This window comes from Elgaria multicarinata, chromosome 1 (genome assembly GCF_023053635.1).
Source record: "Elgaria multicarinata webbii isolate HBS135686 ecotype San Diego chromosome 1, rElgMul1.1.pri, whole genome shotgun sequence".
NCBI lineage: Eukaryota > Metazoa > Chordata > Lepidosauria > Squamata > Anguidae > Elgaria > Elgaria multicarinata.
This window is the reverse complement of record NC_086171.1, coordinates 189,338,231-189,360,025: the sequence shown is the minus strand read 5'-3', so window position 1 is coordinate 189,360,025 and position 21,795 is coordinate 189,338,231. Positions and strand designations below refer to the sequence as shown.

The 21,795-nt window shown below is 41.3% G+C and overlaps 1 protein-coding gene across 1 annotated transcript in view; it reads right to left on the bottom strand.

Moving 5' to 3' along the window:
* The window catches only part of TOP1 (DNA topoisomerase I), a 93,218-nt gene that overhangs the window by 23,752 nt on the left and 47,671 nt on the right, over positions 1-21,795 (bottom strand). The window contains exons 4-9 of the mRNA XM_063145540.1: positions 12,199-12,334; positions 11,407-11,465; positions 8,237-8,323; positions 6,772-6,847; positions 5,034-5,134; positions 1,013-1,128 (exon numbers count right to left, since the gene is read on the bottom strand). Of these exons, the coding sequence (XP_063001610.1) occupies positions 1,013-1,128; positions 5,034-5,134; positions 6,772-6,847; positions 8,237-8,323; positions 11,407-11,465; positions 12,199-12,334 (575 nt within the window). The remainder of the gene's footprint in view (positions 1-1,012; positions 1,129-5,033; positions 5,135-6,771; positions 6,848-8,236; positions 8,324-11,406; positions 11,466-12,198; positions 12,335-21,795) is intronic.

The following is a 21,795-nucleotide window of genomic DNA, read 5'->3' as shown; positions in this document are numbered from 1 at the left end:
ACCCACCCCTTCCCTAAAAGTTTGGATTTCCACTACCTATAAATACTTCCCCACCCAACCTCTTCGTCCAACCTCAATAGGAATAACCAAGGACACAAGGGTCAGTCTATGCCCACTGAATGCCCAACTTGCTGCAGGGGTGGGGGTGGATTTCCACTGTTGTGCTAATGCTTTGCATGAATGCACCTAGCATAGCTGGGCTGTAGGAGGGAGCAATCTGCATTGGAAGCCTTATAGTGCGGAAAGACCATATTGCACAAAAGGCTGATGCCTTAATAGTGAGCAATAACTAAGAGCAATTAGGAATATTCGCTGAAATGCTGCCCAACGTGCAGGTGGACTAGCTTGGTAATTTTAGAAACTTCAGTAAAAAGGACTAGGAAATATGGGAAATATGAATAGGCGAACCAGCCTGCCCTTCTCTCTGGCATCCCTAACTTTGGTGACCCAATATAAAATATATAAAGGTCTGTGGAATATACTGATTTGCGTAACGGCTTTATAGAGTCCTGCCTCACAGAGTAGAGTAGCCGTTTTAGTCTTTTTCAGGCAAAATGACAAAGAGCTCTTGCCTATAAAAGCTCACGCAACTCTAAATTTGTTCAACTTCAAGCTGCTAGAAGTATTTTGGCTGTTTCTTCTCATTATAAAGACACCCAGTCTGAGTCTACATGATTGGAAGGCAGTTAGCCAGTCCGGGAGCAGGTGGGTTGCATAACTGCCCTCAGCAACACGACATGTTGTGTCATGTGAACCCACCAGGGTGGCTTGTTGCTGTGGGTAGCAAACTATCCAGAACACATGAGCAACTGTAGGGTTCTGGGTGGCTTGTTCCTCATGGCCAGATTTGCATGAAAGACAAGCCACATTGCCAGGGGTAGTTATGCAAATCTCCCTAGCATGCGACGGGCATGTGCAATCTAGTTAACAAGCCATGTTGGCTCGGTAACTGCCTGACAATTGTGCAAACTGGGCCATACTCTTCCACCAAGCATCATATTTAATAGCTTACCATCATAGTAGAATTTGACGTTTTCAGGCAAAGGCTCATATGGAGGTGCAAACACAGGACCTTTGTGTTCCAAGAACTTCCACTTAATACCTTCAGGAAGGCGTTCTTCTTCCCACCTTTTAAAAAGAGAGAGAGAAGTGAAAACAAGTGTCCATTCAGACATTGTGACATGGATGTAAGACCTGCAAAGGAGCATTATGTTACTCTCTTTTGAATGGCAAAATTAGTCAACTCAGCAAACTCCAAATCACACAAAAATAATCAAGAAATAAACGTTCAGACACACACTCAAACACCTATACAATTAATGTTAATCAACATCCATTCCTATTTCTAATCTAGACAGCCAACTTGTGTATAGTGCACTTTATAGTACTTTTGACAGCCTCACCAATAAAAGTCAGACAGTTTACCAGTTTCATCGTTGTTGCTTCTATGCAAAACTAGTTTGTGTTTATGTCATCAACGTTGTTCTTTCTTATTTTTGTACATGCACTTGGAGCACGGTTTAAAACACTTAATATGTGTTTTAATAATTTACAAAATAAAGAAATCCCAAAAGTAACTTGCAGTAAGTTGGTTACTTCTCCTAGAGGAAGATGGACAACAGGAAGAAGATAGTACTAGCTGATGTACAGAAATGACAAATCAAACTCATTCTCACTTACAGTGAATGAGCCAAATTAAAAAGAGGCCTGAAATCCTAAATGGCTATAATAGTACCACATAAAAGCACAAATTCTCAGGTATTTTCATTAAAAAATCCTATACCCTTAGTACAGATATTCTCAATGCACATCTAAGAAGTCTATTTCATATCATTTTCATGCAACAATTGGCTTGCTTGTTTTTCTGAGTCTATATTGCAAGAGTGAAACTGAGGGTCACTTCATTATGTTAGATCAGGTGTAGGTACACACTAGGCAAAAGCAGGTACATGCCCATTTTAAAAAACATGCTTTTTTCCCAGAGATCTCCTGTAAATCCCCATCTATCTTCAGGTCACACTAGCCCTACACTTCAGATCACAATCTTCCAGCAACAGCTGGAACCACTAGAAGTGAATATGAAGAGCCTGTCTTAGGACAGAGAGTTGGGTTAAATGGCCTTCAAATCTCTCCTGGCCTATTAATTCTATGCAGAAATAGATTCTGAAGGCCACTTCACACGTTACATAGTGGCACACTGCAAGGACAGTACACATTTGATCCTGAGTCCCTGGCATGTGACCTGTGGGGTACACCCGATAAGGTGCATTTATTGCATGTACACATAGAGCATGCTCCAGCCATATGTCTCCCATTGCTTTCAATGGGAAAGTTAAGCACCTGCTTAACTCTCTCTATCTGAAATCTATAGGACACAAAATACCTTAATTGGACTTTATATGTAAAACCTGCAATGTGTGCTGCATCTTAAAGATACAGGTTGGAATTCTGTAAAGCCCAGCCCTGAAAGCAATTTGCATTAACTTCAGCTGCAAATCAGCCCAGGAAACATTAGTAGGCTGGCAACCTGAACAACTGCTGTTCTGAACATAACATGCTTCTGAATGTATCAGCTAGTCAGCATGGCTTTCAGGGATCTGGCACAGCTAACTGGAGCTTCACCGCCAAACCCAGGAAAGGGAAGAAAGGGAACAAGAGAGACACTGCTAGAGCATTCTCGTGAAGGTTGGCTAATGGAGGATAATGGTTATGAGAAAGGTATCATGGTAGTGGCATTCTAGAAAATGACATAGGTCCAGAGAAGGTGGCCAAAAAAACATATGGCTCAGATGTCTTCCTATCTATCAACTTTTACATTCCAAATATCAATTAAATACAAACACATTCAATGCTATTCTTTATAAAGCCCAGTTTAAGACAGAAGCAAGAGGAAAGACTGCATCTCAAAATACAAAAAAGCAACCTATCGTAAAAGGGCCACTTCACAAGTTATGGTGCAACAATAAACTGAAGATGAAGCTTTGGCTAATCACGGTTCCCTGACATATGCACTTGTACAATGACAACCACATTTTACATTTTAATTTCACATATCCTTGGTGTGAAATGGCCCTCAGAAGTCATGATCAGGGCATTAATTTAAGGTTCAGTGTTTGTACACTCTAATGGACAGTATGTGTCAGGATGAAAGAAAGAACAAGGTATAAAGAGAAGAAAATGAGGAAAGAAAGAGGTATACTAACACATTTCTTCCTCAGCAACACATTTTATTAAAACAGCGGAGACATTCGCAATGAAAACCTTCCCAAGATTCCTATGTTCTAAAGGATGTTTAAATATCCGCTGGAATGTTATCACTTGATCAGTGTTTGTTGATACATCCTCTCTCCAAGGAGCGTATCCCCATACACTGAGAAATGGTTAGCTGCAGAACTAAAGAACAAAAAACAAAGTTATCCAAACACAGTGCTCTATAAAATGAGCCCTATAATTAAGATTACAATGCAACACACCATTACAACATTGTTGTTTCTGTTGTGCCATTTAAAGAAACATCCAAGATCACACTGGCCTTGATCCAGAGAAGCAGAGAGGGATGCGCTGTGCAAGCAGTGAGGAACCAGTCCTAGAGAGCAACTATCCCATCACAAGCTTATTTTTAAACTCCCCTGAGTTTAACACGCAACTTGGAATGTGGCTTGCGGCAGACTAATGGCTCAGAAACGGTAACTGAAAAGACTAGCTTCACGTCTCTGTATGTGCCTAAAAGGGCTGCTCAACTGTCTGAGAGGGTTGACTTCTTGAAGGGGGACTAAGTGAGAAGCTCTTGAGACCAAGTTTAGGTAAGTACTGAGCTGAAATGGAAGAGGAGGGGAGGGACCTGAGCAACATCAACAATAAAAGGGATTTAAATGAAAGTAACAACACACTTCCTCACATTGGGATGCTCATCTCAATGCAAGGGAGCATTGGTCTGGTTGTGTCAGAAACAGGACAGCGTTCCCTCTTCTCCCACTCTAAACAGCAGTTAATTGGGAGAACAATGGCTGCAAATTCAGTACAGCATGAAACCTCATAAAATTCAGCACAGTGAGGCTGCGAGTTAAAGGCACACTCATTTTTGTAAGGTTATTTTGGTTCTGGTGTGTTGCTGCAATCTATAATAATCAAAGAGAATGTGTGCCTGACTGTCAGGGCCATAGCTTCAAGGTCATAAAACCTAGACACCTGAAAGTTGGCACACATACACAAGGGACTGTATGGGTGTGCATCTTCGTGTTACTTAATTTTTAAAAAATGCATTATTGGAATTAATTTAAGCATGTCTATGATTGAAGCCCGCAGTCACTAGGCAGGTGACTTCCCTAACCAGTGCATAGCTTTGCAAATGATACAGTCTGAAGCCACGGGGGAATATCCCAGGGACAGAATTATACAGTCGCCCCGCCCCACTGCTGTGGGGTGCCTCCCCTCAGGGAATGGGAGGAGCAGAGCTGTCCCTCAGAGATGCACCATGGCAGGAGGTGTGCCTAGCAGTGCCAGTAGCCGTGGCATCACTCAGATGGGGTGAGCACAATGTGTTTTACTCCGGCAGCTGCATAACATGCTTGAAGGCTTTGCTCTATCAAACTAAATGCTATTCCAACCTTTAGGTTTAAAAGAACAAGAACCCAATTGTAGTTTGAAACCACAAGTCAAAAGAATTCTATGGGTTTGCATCCAAAGTTCCTATGAGTAGAACTCTGCTCACTGGACACACCCACTGTGCATGGGGCAGGGAGAAAGCAATTTTCACTGATCCCTCCTTCCCCCTGCAGCCTCCTGAAAAGCTGCTCTGGAGGGTTGGTACAAACTTCATAGCAGTGTGGAAGGTGCAGGGGGAAATGGTAAAAATTACTCCCTGCAACTTCTACCAGCTAATGCCTACATCGGATCTTGGTCCTTTCAATTAATGGAAAGAGCCCTTCTATTCACAGAATGGGTACTCTTGTCCCAACCCAAAATCATCAGTTTCTCAAATGTAAGCAGAAGCAGCCAGACACTGGTTGAAATATCAGAAGTGTGGATGTTACCATTTCCATTTCTGCTCCTCCTCTTTTTTTGTTTTCTTCTTCTTCATGTCTCCAACAGAAGGTTTCTTATCTTTGCTCTTTATTTTTTTGGGCTTGATGTCCTGCAAAGGGGTTAATAAGGAGACAAATTGCTGTTATGCATGATCCCCTTTCGTTTAAAAATAAATTACGGGAGAGACATTTGAAATGTGCCTCACACAAAAAGGGTCCTCAGTCCGAATCAATGTATTTCATCAGTTTTGTACCTTACTGATATGGTGTGACTGTTTCCATAAGCAATTAGAAGACTTCTACTGTTACTTTCTACTGTTAGTTTTACCCTACCCTGTGCCTGCTTACCCTACCCTGTACCTGTTTGCATTCTCTTCCCCTCCTTATTGTTTTACTATGATTTTATTAGATTGTAAGCCTATGCGGCAGGGTCTTGCTATTTACTGTTTTACTCTGTACAGCACCATGTACACTGATGGTGCTATATAAATAATAATAATAATAATAATAATAATAATAATAATAATAATATAATATACTCTATCATGGTGTAAAATAAACTCCTTTTCAAACAAGACAAAATAGATCTGAATATCTTCCCAGACTGAGTGTCAGTTGTAGCCCAACACTACTATTTATTTATTTATTTATTATGTGGTGCCAAGCAAACTTTTTGGGGGAGGGCAGGGTGCCTTAACTGAGAAGGCCTATCTCTTGCAGCCACCCACCCAACTTTTCAGTGGGGGCACCAGGACAAGGACCTCTGAGGATGGCCTAAGGTTCTGAACAGGTACATATAGCTGGAGACATTCCTCTAGATACTCTGGCCCCAAGCCAGTTAGGGTTATAAAGGTCAACAGCAATACTTTGAACTTGGCTCGGAAATAGACTGTTGAGTCAACATGGTTCATCAAAAAACCGCCTTCTCCCTTGCCAACCTGCCTGGTCACTGAGATCATCAGATGGGATGCTCCTGGTGGTTCTGCATGGACCTATGACCCACTTGGGAGCCCACCTGGAGTAGAGCCTTCAATGTGGTAAATCCCTTTCTGTGGAACTCTTTTAGGTACCTGCTGAAGACATCTTTTATTTCAAGAAGACCTTCTTGGTTAACCAGCCATGATTTTATTGGTATTTTGTTTCTAAAAACTTTTAATATAGTGTTTTCTTCTTTTTATCTTTTGTTGTTCACTGCTCCTGAATCTACTTAGATGTGGAGTGGTACATAAATGTTGTAATTAAATTAACTCTTCTAAAATGCAAAACATCCAGAAGTTGACCTGGATGTACTTTTACCCGTTGAGAAGGGCAGCAGAAAGGAACATGCCATACACAAATCAAAATGGAAGGTATAGTCTCAAATGTGTAAAGGCACATATATAAGAAATATGGAGAGGACAGAAATGCAGAGGAGCGACTCCCAACCACATAGCCCCAAGGATAGAGGACGAATTTCAACCTTGTGGTGAAGAAAATATTGTTTCAGTTGCCTTGGAGGCTCGCAAGGGAGAAGCACCCCAAAGACTAGTATGGTTTCCATTCAACATTTTTCAACTAAAATCAGACTCTCCATATTAGTCTTCCTGAGTGCTATTCTAGACTAGGGCGATTGTCTGATTTTTATGTTCAAGTTTTCAGACGATCACCAGATTGGGTTCTCTAAGAAAAATAAAGGATGTCTTAGTCATATCTGGTGCCATTACCCATTTCCACCCTATAGCTCCATAAAATCTGAATTCAACAACACCTCTTCCTCTTCCTGTTTCCGCTTCTTTGATTTTTTGATATCTTCAGTTTTGATCTTCTTAGGTTTGTAGTCAACACTGAAACAGACCAAACAATTGCAAATAAATCATCTCTTTCCAGTTCTTTAAAAACATATTTTAACTACAATTCTTTACACACTTTATCTATTTATCCGCTTGAAAATGTTAGCATAGCCATCATATTGTGGTCTGGTACAGACATAACGACAAACCACATGCTGTTTAAACTGTAGGTCGTCAGGGCTGTAGGTAAAGGAACGAGGGGACTGACTCCCGCATACTCATAGCTTCTGCTTTCAATTAACAACACAAGAATGCCCCGTTCCTGGGTTATCATGACAACTGAACCTGGAACACATTTAGGGGTTAAAATTAACCCAACAATCGCCCATGGTTTGTTGTTGGATTAACTCTAGGTTGTTTAACACCTAAAAATCCCAGATGTCCAGGTTGGGATATCACAATAACTACCCAGGAATTGTGTGTTCCTTGGTTGTTGATTGAAAGCAGAAGCAACGAGTATACATGGGGCATCACACTTGCTTACTACTGCTCAGCTCTGACAATTCCTCAGTTAGACAATCCAGGAATTGGTGTGACATTGGTGTGGTCTGCATGAACTGCGTTTATCTGTGTGTGTGCAATCTTTCCAGTTCTTTTAAAAAACAGTTTTTATCAATCACACATACACATGCTTGAAAATGTAGAATGCCTCCATTCCAAAAATACTGCCCCACACGTAAACTTCTCATAAAACCTAAGATGTGATATGAAGAATTCGTTGTGTTTCTTGGAGGCTCTTCCAAGCATTTAGAAAGTACCACTACTTCCCAATATGTGTTGCTAAATGCAAACGATCACAGATAATATTTTACATGCAATAGGGTACTATAAAATATAGATGACCAAGTACATTAAGTAGCATTAGGAAGCCTCTTAAGCTGTTGTTTTAAATATCTGATACAACCTATGGCCTCTGACTTGCATTGCATTTCTGTGGAGTGAAGGGTGGGGAGGGGAGTATCAAATCCCTCTGCAACATAAAAAAAAGTATTGACGCTGCTGCGACAGTTGATACTGGCACTGGTCTAGTTTGAGTGATGGACAACCAGTGGCCCCAGCTGGAGATGTTACATTGCAATCTACATCATAAGAGATTGAGCCAGCCAGTTCAATGGGACTCAGATTAGCACTGTGATGCAGATAGCGTGCATATCTATATGCACATCAGCATCTTCTTTGCTGGATCAGAGCAACTGTCCATAGAAGACAGCTAGGATGAATCAGGAATTCTATGTCAGCAGAAAAAAGTTCAAGCACTGAACAAAAAAATGTATATTAATAATACAATCACTTTCATGTACCACAGCTGCTTTCTATGGACAGAGATCCAAATCCTGAATTATTGCCATTTTTCACTGTGGGTAAGCTACACAAGCTACTCACTCATCATCCTCTCGGGGTCTCTTTAGGGGCTTGTAGTCTTCTTTGTAGTAGCCATCATCATCCATTTCTTCCTTAATACGTGGTGGACTAAAAAGGGAAAGGGAAGTAAGAGGTATTTATTTAAAGCATGAATACTTTTGATTCAGTCTAAAGCCTGATTCAGTCTAAAGACCCCACCCACCAATTCAACACATGCAACTAAGACTCTTTTATTATTCCTGCCAACCATATCTAGATTGGAATGGGATGTACAACATTCAGGTAGATTAACCTAAACTTGAAATATAATGCCTTCCTCTTCCTGCAACAATTTTCTCTGAACTCTTCCCCACAGATACCCTTTATTTCATTAGATTTCCACATTCCCCCCAGCTGTCCCATATTGAAAAGCTCTGATTTAAATGAAAGCTAGACAGCAGAAAAGGAGAATGAAATCTGACAACAATGGAGTAGGGGACTACAGATCATAAACATAAACTGCAGGTGTTTGCAAGTATTAGATATTAAAGATATATCCGATTCAAAATCCTTGACTGCTTTTCATTTACAATAGCAGTTCAAATTTTACATTGATCTAATAAATCCATTCCCCCTAAAATATTGGGACAATGCATAATATAATTACTAACTCTATTTATTTTTTTTACATAAAGGCTTGCATTGCATTTGTATAACCCTGTCTACAGCAAAATGGTTAAAACCCTAACATTTTTATTTATGTAGGAGAATTTGTATCCTGCCTTCCACTGAAAACTGCAGTGTTCAAAGTGGCTTATAGCACATAAAACAATTCATCACACAATAAAACAAAACAAAAGGAGTTGCACAAGTGTGAGAGAAGTAGAAACATCATTATGAGTCCCTGGCTGGCTAGCAGATGTACTCGAAAGAGAGAATAAGTGAGTTTGATTCCCCTATTTTTATTGCTTGGATTCTAGGAAATAAAATACCTGAAAAGACTATGTTATTTAGCTGCCTTTAGTAAAAACAATCCAGGATGCTAAATGAGAACTAATTTAACCATAGGATTTAAATAAATAATCTTCTCTGGATTTATTTTAACATTCCCCAAAATCTCAATTCCCCTGTTAAAGCTGAGAAAGAATGCAAATATCCAACACCAATACACATAGCCAATTGTGGCTTGACTACTGTGGGGTAGCCAGGTTAGTGCATAGCAGAAAACACTACTCTATGAATCTTGTTGCACTTTAAAGCCTGCCAGATTTACTGTGGCATAACCTATTGTGGACTAGGGCCTACTTTGTCTGAAGTATGTATCTTAGTTAAGCAGCTTTGGATGAAATTTTGGGCTTCCACATTTGTCAGTTACAAATAAGCTCAGATCCCTAGTTAACAGCCAGTTGTGGGTACCAGGGCTCCTGGGGAAAGGGCCTTCTGCATAAGCAACAGGAAAGGGGGGCGGGGGGCTGTTGAAGTAGAGGAGGCCGGGCTGCTGGATGGAGAGGGAGTTGCATTTTTTTTGCTTTGCACACCAGACCTAGCAAGAGACATTTTAGAACCTGGAATTGAGTGGTGACTGTATTGATGAAGCAGAACAGGATGTAGTTAGCTTTCTCACAGCAGGAATCCCTCAGCAGCAATGGCATGCACACTTTGAGGGTTACTGGGAATAAATACATGCAGCTACAAGGTGCCATTTTGATGGAAATCGCTTTATAAAGCCACTCACAAGACTACTTTTCAGCCACTGAAAGCTAATTTCCCAAGCTTACCTCCAATAAACATATTCTCTCCAAAGGCTAAACTTCTGCAACTACTTTGCTGTTTATTGCTTTTTATGGAATTCGCAACATCTCAGACCTGCAGCCTGCTAGAATGTTTCAATGATGGGCAAAACCCCACAAAAGCCAAAACACTGAAGTGCTGAAGTCACTTGCTTCTGCTCTAACAATCCTCTTTGAAAAGATGTAGCTTGCTCTGCATCCTATTCCAAATATCTAATAAGGTCCGATTTCCCTTCATCTCTCACCTTGTCATCCAAAAATGAAATACTGAACAAGAATGCACTGAAGGATGCAAGGATGCTAGTATTTAAAGCACTAGACATCACAGTTCGCTATTAAGCCCCTTCAAAACATGTGATTTTAAAGAAGTCTATGTTCTGAATCTATCCAGGATCATGTCCCAGAATGCAAGAGAATGCTGGACCAGGGGTCAGCATCCAGCATGGCATGAGCAGAATTCCACTTACGCAATGGAGCTTTCCATTTCTCTCCTCCCCCTGCAGCCCCATCGTCCCCTGCCCATCTACTCTGGAGGGTCCCCCAAACCTGAGGGCAGTGGGAGGTCTACAGGTTGGAGGGAGATCTGTTCCATCAGCAGCATCTAGTCCGCCATTAGATACAGCTCAGGCTAAAGTAAGGCTACGCATGGCTAGTGCCAGTTTAACCAGGTATTTATGATTAGCATTACTGCTATTGATAAGCAATCATTCTTAAGAGTGCAGTTCCATGAGATACCTAGAGAGGACCTAAATTTTCTCTACCAAGAATTGAGACATTTTGCTGTTTGAATAGCTGTAAAGTTCTTTGCGAAATGAAAAGTTTATGGCCTATATATTAATGCAGCAGGACCCAACGTATTATGATGAATCAAGATGAAAAATACAGGTTCCTTCTCAGATCACTTCCCCTTCACTCTCCTCCATGCAAACTGCACGTAGCAGAAAATAACCCTTTCAAATGGAATGGCAAAGAGTACATTCTTTCTCCTCACTAAAAGAACTACTCTAGCATGAGTCTAATTCTCCAGTTTTATATTGAAAGCCTGATATTGCTGGTGAACTGGCTTTAGTTTAGACGTCAATGTTATTTTCTAGTCCACCTGTAACTTCAGAGCCAAAAGGGTATTGATGTCTACAATTGGTTAAAAGGGAAAACATGTTAGAGGATCTTTTACAACAAGCATCCTGTTTGTATAGCTGGACATGTTTCTTAAACACAAGTTTTCCACCTTTATGTAAGCATCTCTTCCAGCAAACCTGAATGCCAGCCTACTCATAACAAGGAACAGGGCCCTTAAATTCTTGTGCCTCCCACTGAGATAAGATTCCATTCCTCTTCTGCAAAGTGACAAAATCAACAAAAATAAAGACTAAGGATCAAACAGATGCACCTTTCCCCCACACAAAGCTCCCACTTGCATACCTGGAGAAGCCATTTTCCTTTTCCTTCTTTATTTTCACTTCACCAGAAGACAATTTACTCTGAAAGACAGAAATGAGAGCTGGTCAGTATGCTATAAAAAAGCATTGTCAGATCTTCCCTGTGCATTCAAATGCAACTGACGAAGGACCTTGAACCGGGAGCAAGTGCTCTTCCAGCTATTCCGTAGAAACACTTTTCAGCATTACTCGATGTACCAGGCCAAGCCTGAAGACGTGCATCTTCTAGCTCCTTCCCTAGCTAGATCTGCTCATGATGTTTTTCCCTTCTGTCTAGTCACCACTGCAAGCTACATTACCAAATCCTTAGCTTGTATATTCAAGGCTTCTGTTTGTACTATTAACCCCATGTAATTATGCAGTTTGCCCAAATAGCAACAGATGAGGATAAGCAAAATATGAAGTTACCGTCTCTCCATCTTGTGTCAGGCTGGCTAAGGTGTGAACCTGCATCAGTGCAACGTACACAACATCATGTTGCCCAAAGAATTCCACATGTGGAAACAATCTTTTGTCTGTCACTGCTATGAAGTTTGGCATGGCATTTATCGTCACAGGTTTATGACAGCTATTCAAACAGATGCACAGTGATGTCATCTGAAATCCCTAATGACATGGCTCTTATTTTCATGGCCTTGAGTTTTTGTCAAGGCTGGGCATTCGATATGACAAGGAGCTAACAGATTAAAACTTCAAAAAGTGAAGCTGCTCTTGTGTCTTTATGCACGACAGAAGTACAGTTCAAGCAGTAACATCCCCAGCCACCATCATGTACCTTTTCTTCCTTTCGTTTCTCCTTGTCTCTATCTTTGTGTTTGTCTTTGTGTTTGTCGTGTTTTTCTGAACTGCCATCTTTGTGTTTGGTTTTCTCCTTCTCTTTGTGTTTCTTCTCCGAGGAATCTTTGTGCTCACTGTAAGATACAAGAGTCGTTTCAGAGAAGAGACAGCTGGGCTATGACCGGTATCAACGACCAAGGAGACTGAAGCGTCAACACCCTAGAATATTCAATGCAGTGACCATTTTAAAAACAAGCCCAAAAAAACCCAACAACCTACAAATAGTTGCCAGGAACTTTTTTTTTTCTTTTTTTTTGAGAGGGAAAAATATAGTGGTTGAAGACAGGCTGCTTTGGGGACTCCCAACAAAATTCATAAACTGCCTCGATTTCTCCTGAAGAAATGTCAATGATGTGTGTGCATTGTTCAACACACCTTTAGCTGAACAGCCATTCACTAGAATTCTCAGTTGTTCCCTACCCATACACTGAGGCAGGTGTAAATTTAAAGAAAGAAAAAATGTAGTTATAACACCAACTACTATCTTTATGACTCATAGCTGCTTTAAATAATCTTCTTGTTGTTTTTTAAAAAGAGAGAAACAAATGCACAAATATTTAAACAATGAGCCTTTGTTTAACCAAATCAGTCACTAGAAAAGTCAGAAATTGAGCTCAGACATCCCTTAAGCATGGCTAGTTTCATGATCTTCCTAACAAATACTCGCCCTCCTCAGTCGATTTTTGGCACCAATGATCAGCATGGCATATGAGGCAAGGCTGGCAGGTATCAGAGAAAGACTGCCTTCTCAGTGATGGCACACCAGTCGTGGAACTCTCTCTCCAAAGAGTTTGCCTGCCGGCTACTTTATTGCCCTTTCAGCATCAGGCAAATGCCTTTTTATTTTCTTGATTCTTTTAGATACAATTTTAATCTTGCTGACTTCTTATTGTTTTGAGGCTTTCAGCTTATTCTATATATTTTTATTTAGATTTTATTGTTTTTATTCTTTCTGTAAACTGCCCTGGGAATATAATTGAAGAGAAGAGAGGTATAAAGATACTTATAATACATAAATGAAGTGCATCGGTGGCCTTTGCCAAGACCTGTCCCCTTCCACCAGTGGCCTGTGTCATTTGTGAGAGAAGGAAGAAACATTTCTTAGGGTTGGTAAATAGAACAGGCTCCCGTTACACCAGAAAGAAAATGACATCTCAATAATCCCATACAAATATTTTAAATAAAAAATAAAAAAATAGATTCACAGAGAAGCCCATTTCCCAGTTAACTATTCAGTGGTTGTTTAGACCACGGCAAGAAATCTGGTTATGGATTAAACGGATGAATGCCAGAGAAACCCTTCACAACATGATATATCCAAAACTGCCTGCTAAGGAAAGATTTAAGGTTCACGTGTGGTTCATATGCAGAGGATTACACTCTAACCAGGCACATGATAAAGCAGCACATAGAGAACTTAAGACACTGGATTTTGAGAAATCCAACTGCAGCCTGCTAGTTATTAGCTTTCCTTACTTTATTATCCTGACCCCCTTTCTCCTCACAGACTCCGCAAGTTCAAGGACTCTGAACTCCCTTTTCATTCTTGCTACTAGCATGTGCCATTCTTTTTATTATGGTTTGATTCTTAACTTCCACAAATCCATTTTAAGATGATTCTCTGTTTCGTGCATCTGGAGGATTCTCAATCCCTGCTGTTGATACAAGGTTCACACAACACTCACTGGGCTTGCTGTGGCTTATTTAAGCCACAACAAGCTGTGGCGCCCATGGGTGCCATCCTGAATATTCAACCCTGACCGTGGGTTGTTGTATTGTGTGAACCTGGGCAGCAGGGGTTACATGAGGGTTAAACAAACAATAAGCCATGGCCAGTTTAAACGTCATGTAACCCCTGCCAGCTGAGTTCACACGACAGGACAAGCCATGGTCGGGAGTTGACTATTCAGGATAGGTCCTGTGGCATCACGGCTCACTTTGGCTTAAATAATGTGACATTTTAATGACATTTTTATCATACACTTCCTATAAGGAGCTCAGGACATAATATATAACTCCCATTGGTTTGTTTTTATCTTATAACAACCTTGAGAGGCACACTAGACTAAAGGATGGTGACTGGCCCAAGGTGATCCAATGAACTTCATGGTCATAAGAATCTGAACCTAGTTACCTAGGGAGGTTGTGTGCTCTCCCACACTAGAGGCATTCAAGAGGCAGCTGGACAACCATCTGTCAGGGATGCTTTAGGGGGGATTCCTGCACTGAGCAGGGGGTTGGACTTGATGGCCTTGTAGGCCCCTTCCAACTCTGCTATCCTATGATTCTATGAACCTGGGCTTTTACACATCTAGTCCAATACTTTTAACAGATTAGCTTTCAGTGATAGTATTTCTACTATTGATAAAATTAAATAGACTGTACCATCATAAAAGATGTAGAACAATGAAATTTGGACTTATGACCCATTTCATCAAGTATTCAGGACAATAAGGACCTCATATAAACACAAACCATATCCGTATAAATAAAGCATACTTACAAAATACAAAAAAAAAGATGAAATTTCATATGACGTACATAAACATTGTATTAAAATAAAGGACTACTTATCCTTGTCAAGAAACACTTGCCCTAATAAAAAGAGAACTTGTATTGCCTCCAAAAGCTACAGCACATAGGCATGCACAAGGGCCCAGGCACCCTCTAATGTCTCAAGTAATAAGTGCTAAATTGAGGAAGCCAGTGAGTAGGGATCCAAGGGAGATCCAGACACAGTGGGAATGGCTCTCTGGCTGCTCCAAAAAAACGCTGCCACCGAAAGAGCATCATTGCTCCCGGCAGCAGGGATGAAAAGGCCAGGGTCACCACAAAGCCCCACCAATGCATCTCCTCATTCCACTCCCCCTCACCTGCAATGGCCCTCCTGCAGTCAGGCAAGCCCAACACAGAGTAAGGCATCAGTATCTACAGTGTTTAATAAATAAAAATAATTTCCTTTATAACTGAGTATTCAATAAATTTTCATTTTTTTAAAAAAAATATCACTGGGTACACACCCTAATGAAATCCGCTACGCACACCTATGGCTACGCAGTGTTGCTCTTTGCTGTATATCTCAGGAGGAAAACAGGTCACAGATTTTTTCCCTTGCAATAATATTTCAACCTGATGGATGGCACACTTAAGAAGGTGCTTTTGAAGCTAGAATAAGACACAGTTAGGTAGCAGTAGTGAGGAAAAAATCAAAGAAGGTTTTAATGTGCTGCAAATTCTGTAGAATCTATGGAGAAAGAGTCAGTGTTCCCATTATAGTTTTGATATAGGGAGGTCCCTAACAGTATAGCTAATCTGAATGATAAACAAACTCAATTACATAAGGTCCTCACAGCAGGATTTATGTCATCACATCCGTCTTCACCACAAGAGAACTGGATTTTGGCTGGATTGTGGACCATCATTTTTATCTTTCATTAATGGAGTTTTACTGCAAGTCTATAGTAGAAAAACTATCATGTTAAAAACTATGTTGTCAGTCTTGGTGTTCAAAACATTGACTGATGTGCAGAAACTGAAAGTCAAACTCTGAAGTAGAAATACACAATTAAGACTTTTCAAAACTAAAATCAATTTTAATCAAATGTTGTCATTACTTGCTATCTAGTTAATGATTTGTGAATAATTGGGATGGCACTTGTGTTCAGAGACAGAAACCACACAGCATGAGGTGTGCACTGGGTAGTAGACAAAATAGGATGGGTTGCCAGGAATTGTCTCATTGTTTTAAAAATTAGTTCACCATTTTCACCAGTGCATTAAAGGAAGGTTATGATAGATTCCTAGGACCATCTAGCGCAAACGTGGGCATGTTAAAAGATGTTTAGTAAGTCAGGTTTTTCATGGTATACTTCCTTTTTAAACTTCTAGTTACGCTATTAATTCTTATGTTAGAAGGCAACCCAAACCTACAGATAAGAATATATATATAGACACACACACACACACACACACACAAACACACAAGTTGTACCCGGCGTAACATATGCCATTGTAGTTTATTAATTAAATATCATCGCGGGGGCACAGGCTGCTTGGGGGCCGCCAATACAGCACCGTTTGGCAGTGTCCCTGGGGTTCCTGTCAGCCTTGGGCTGCCTGCCCAGCTCGCATGAGATTAGGCCAGGGCCTGGGCTCGCAGCAGGCGAGCAGCCTCCCACCCAGCCACCAATGGCGCCGGCCGTGCCTTGCTCATGATCTGGACCCTCTCCCCGGAGTTCCTGTCAGCCTTGGGCTGCCTGCCCAGCTCGCATGAGATTAGGCCAGGGCCTCGGCTCGCAGCACGTGAGCAACCTCCCACCCGGCCACCAAGGGCCCTGGCCGTGCCTTGCTCATGCTCTGGACTGTGGCGCTGCCCCCTTCGTGGTGGTGGGGGAGCGCCCCCACGAAGGCAGAAAGGGGGGTTGGATTACCTTGGAAAGCCCGGAGGAGTCAGGCGAGGGGCTTAGCAACCTGTACCAGCTGACGTTACACGTTATTGTTGCTTAGCAACCTGTATCAGCTGAAGCCTTTATGGAAACATACCTGTGTGTGTGTGTGTGTGTGTATGTGTGTGTGTGTGTGTATATATATATATATATATATATATATATATATATAATGCCTTTGAAAATCCTTAGCTAGACTTGTTTAGAGGCTGAATAGCAGCAGACATCAAATGAAGAAGTTTGTTCATGAAACTCTCTAGACTTCCCAGGATTTTCATTTAGCCCAGCCTTCAATTTTATTATTTCCAGATGATTTGGTTGACAACTCCCATCACCATTGGCCATGCTGGCTTGGGCTGATAGGAGTTGTAATCCAAAAAATCTAGAGGCACCAGGTTGGGGAAGGATGATTTAGCCCTATAAAGAGAATGCCAGCATTAGTCAACTTTTACGCAACAAGCCTAAACCCACTTACCTAGGAGAAAATTCTACTTCTGTGTAGAGATGTAAAATTTCAACTCTTTTAAACAATACACTTCATAATTTATCTCAAGGATCTACCCATTACAAAATTTAAAACCCATTTATTTTGAGACCTAGTAAACTTCATCTATAATTGGCTAAAAGTATTTATTTTTAAACAAATCTCTGTTTAAACAAATAGTTTGTATATTTGCTGAGGAAATAACCAACAGTGCCCTCCATACAACATAATAACCAATGGTGGTTCAAATAGCCAACTCTGCGCAGCCCTGGTTATTTGCGTTGGTTATTTCAGCCAATTAACCAACGGTTGATTAAAAAACTCTTGCCACACAACATAAACCAGAGTGGGTTAAATAACCAACCATCAACTATTTAAACCATCGTTGGTTATTGTGTTGCCGGAACCCAGTCATAGACTAGTCCAAGGGTGGCGAAAATTTCAGATCCTCTGAACCGCAGCTACAACCTTCAGAGATTCAAGAGCCACAAGATGCCCACAACCTTTAGACTCAAATATTAACTTAGTTAGCAATTTTCCCCCCTGAATTCTGATCTAGGAGGATATTCAGATGAATTTTTGTGTGTGCGATTTGTTTTATAGTGCTGTTCCAAGTTGCTTGCTTTGTAGTGACTGACCAATGCATTGCAGAGAATGGAAGAGACATTTGCTATTGGGCAATATAGAAATAAGTAAATAAATAAATAAAATTTGACAGTGAATGCAAAATCTTCCTTCCATTCTGGCGAAACCTTGGACATTCCTCTTCATACTTGCATTCCTTACAACTTGGAAGATGTTACGGTTTTGCAGAACTCTCCCATGAATTAGATGTGGAATTAGATGACATAATGAATGCCGAGGATCAAATTAGAAAGGGTGCGCTGTAGGGTAGTGAGACATCCAACTCTACAACCCAGCTCTCATGATCACTGCAGCCTGGGCGGTTTTTGAATATTCTAGTTGCGGCTTGTCGTGTCAACTGAACCTGGGCGGCAGGGGTACTAACCTTAGAACAGGGCATGGGTTATGCAAGGTTGTTTAACTCTCCCAGAATCCCTGCCACCCAGATTCAATGACATGACAAGCTGCAGCTTGAATAGTCAAAATGGCCACACATCCATGCTAGTGCATATCACAGCCCTCAGTGGCTTAAATAAACTATGGTGGCTTATTTGATCATGCAAACCAGCTGATGGCCTGCAAATATTAGCACACAAGATCCTTTTTGAATACTACAAATTAGTGCTGCCTGACAACTTCTAACTTGGAAGGGGTAGATTAATTCACCCACCCACCATGTCAGGCAAAGCCTAGGTGGTGGAGAAAGCCATGGGGAAGGTGGAGATTAATTCTTTCTCCTGGTCCAATGCCTTATGCAAAGGGAAGAGGCCTTGGAGGAGGCAGATTTATTCACTCTACCTAGGTAAAGCCTCCAGAGAATGGATGGAAGAGACAGAGGGGAACCCCAAAGCCTGGGACTAGCTCCAAAATGGGACAACACTGACTGATCTCTCACCCTTATCCAGGCTTTGGTAGTTTCCTCTGTCTGCACTGGGCTTGTATTTCTTCCAATTTGGCTGAGCCTGCTCTCTCTCTCTCTCTCTCTCCTCTTCACACTGTTCACACCTCCTCGCGGTTCTTGGCAGCCAGCAATTTTCTCCTCCTTCAAATGTTGTCCATTACTCTTAGCCACCTGCTTCTGTCTCCTCCTCCTTCTCCTCCATGTTTCTTCAGCAGTCTCCTCCCTCTCTCTCCTGCATGCTGTCCATGCCTCTGCCATTACTACTTTTCTCTCATGCATACCAGCTGCTTCTCCTGTGCCTTCAGCACTGGACAGGGATTGCCCAGTCTGTCAGCATCTTTGGGAAGATGCCAGGACCCACAAGATATGTGGACATCTTTGTTGGCTCAAGAGATGTATGCCACTCCCAAGCCAAGGTCTGACAACCCTTGGACTACTAGCTGAACCTCTAATAAGCACACGATGAAGAAATGGGCCTTTTAAGTGAGATGACAATTTGGTGTGTCCCTTGCAATATAGAACTAACTCCCATTTTAAAATAATGCCCACGTAATAATAATAATAATAATTTTATTTGTTACCAGCCTCTCCCTCTGGATTGAGGCGGGGTACAACACAAATGCAAACATCATATAACTGATTAAAACATTTAAAACTAATACATTATTAAGGTTAAGAACAAGATTAATAAACTATAGAAGCAAGGCTTTTCTCAGCTTAAAGAAAATATACCTAGCATGTATTACACTTTGGATACATAAAGCACTTTGCAATACCCATTGCATGGCATTATTTAATCCATCAATTTTTATAAAAATTATGACCCTAATGAGACAGAACATAGGTCTTACCATTTTACAGGTAGGTAATAGATGATGGGAAATAGCAACTTCGACCAAAGCCAACTAAGGATCAGGCATGATATTTGACTCGATTTTTAACTGCTATTCGGCCCTTGTTAAAGAGGTCATTCAATGTCCCCTGCTTGCTCTGACAAAAGGGTTCGCATCACACTGAGTGATATACATGCCATTTCATCACATCCTTCAGAGTCTTCCTGTGTATGTTCTGGAATTCTCTGGAAGGGAGCCGAGCTTCTTCCGCCATGGATCAGAATAAGCAGGAAAGCTTGCAGTGACTGGCTAACATATTTAATTGCTGCGCCATGTGCCGAGAAGAAATTGCTACTGCTGCATTCATCACTTAATCTTCCTCCTGGCCAACAGCCAGAGGCTACTTCTTTTTTTTTTTTTTTTTTTGGAAAGCAACAGAGGCCTGCTCGCTTACTCAGAGACCAGCCATTCTTAACTACAAAAAAACCCTGCTATGCCCAGAATAAGCCATCCTATACTACTAACGCTTTATTCCCAGACTTTCCTCTATTCCCAGGCATCTGATGAGCTCATTAATGCATCAGTTGAATTGTTCAGTGTAGTCACTTTTGCTTTAGTTGTTTGATGGGGTGATTTTAGTGGATAATTATTTTCAGCTGTTTTAAATTTTGTATGTTTTAATTTTGTTGTAAGTTGAAAGTCCCCATCCCCCATCCCCAGAAAGGAGACTAAGAGATCATCACTACCATTTCTCTGCTGTTGGCATGGATGACGCACTGTGTGCAGAGCTGCATTTGCTCCTCGGCTTTGGGCAAGATGATTAAGGTCCTCTTATGGATCAGTAACTGATTAGAGAACCGAAAACAGAGAGTAGGAATAAATGGTCAATTCTCCTGATGGAGGGAAGTAAATAATGGGGTCCCACAGGGATCAGTATTGGGACCATTTCTTTTCAATTTATTCATAAATGATCTGGAATTAGGAGTGAGCAGTGGAGTGGCCAAGTTTGCCGATGACACCAAATTATTTAAGGTTGTTAAAACACAAGGGGATTGTGAAGAGCTCCAAAGGGATCTCTCTAAGATGGGAGAGTGGGCATCCAAGTGGCAGATGCAGTTCAAAGTAAGCAAGTGTAAGGTGATGCAAGTCGGTGCAAAAAAAACAAAAACAATTTCAAGTATAACCTAATGGGATCTGAGCTGGCGGTAAACAAACAAGAAAAATATCTTGCGATTGTGGTGGACAGCTCAATGAAAATGGCCACCCAGTGTGCAGCCGCTGTAAAGAAGGCAAACTCCATGTTAGGCATTATAAGAAAAGGAATTGAGAATAAAACTGCCAATATTATACTGCCTTTCTACAAATATATGGTGCGACCACACTGTGTACACTTCTGGACACCACACCTAAAAAAAGATATTATAGAGCTAGAAAAAGTGTAGAAAAGGACAACAAAAATGATTAAGGGGCTGGAGCCCTATGAGGGAAGGTTACATTAACTGGGACTATTTAGCTTGCATGATAGAGGTTGTACAAAATCATGCATAGGGTAGAGAATGTGGATAGGGAGTCATTTTCCCCCTCTCTCAAAATACTAGAACTCGGGGTCATCCCATTAAGCTGATTGGTGGGAGATCCAGAACAAATAAGAGGAAGCACTTCTTCACACAGCGCATAGTTAAATTATGGAACTCACTCCCACAAGATGTAGTGATGGCCACCAATTTGGATGGCTTCAAAAGAGGGTTGGATAAATTCCTGGAGGTGAAGGCTATCAATGGCACACAACCCTGATGGTTGTGTGCTATCTCCAGTATTCAAAGCAGTAAGCCTGTGTGCACCAGTTGCTGGGGAACATGGGTGGGAGGGAGCTGTCGCACTGTGTCCTGCCTTGTTGGTCCCTGGCCGATGGCTGGTTGGCCACTGTGTGAACAAAGTGCTGGACTAGATGGACCCTTGGTCTGATCCAGCAAGGCTCTTCTTATGTTCTTATTAAGAAAATAGTTAGCCATTCTTTGCAAGCTCCTCTCTCTGTGGCAGAAGGGCTTCTGGGTCTTTGCATAGGACTCCCCAAAGACAGAACTCAAATACAAATGGTGAGAATAATGTGAGCATTAGCGATGCTCTCCCCTGAGAGGCTTGCCCATCGCCTGCCTTGATATCTTTCTGGCACCCAGCAATCCTCTTTTTATTTTCCCGGCTTTTAAACACTGACTTGTTTTATCTCTGCGAATTGCTTTTATGCTGC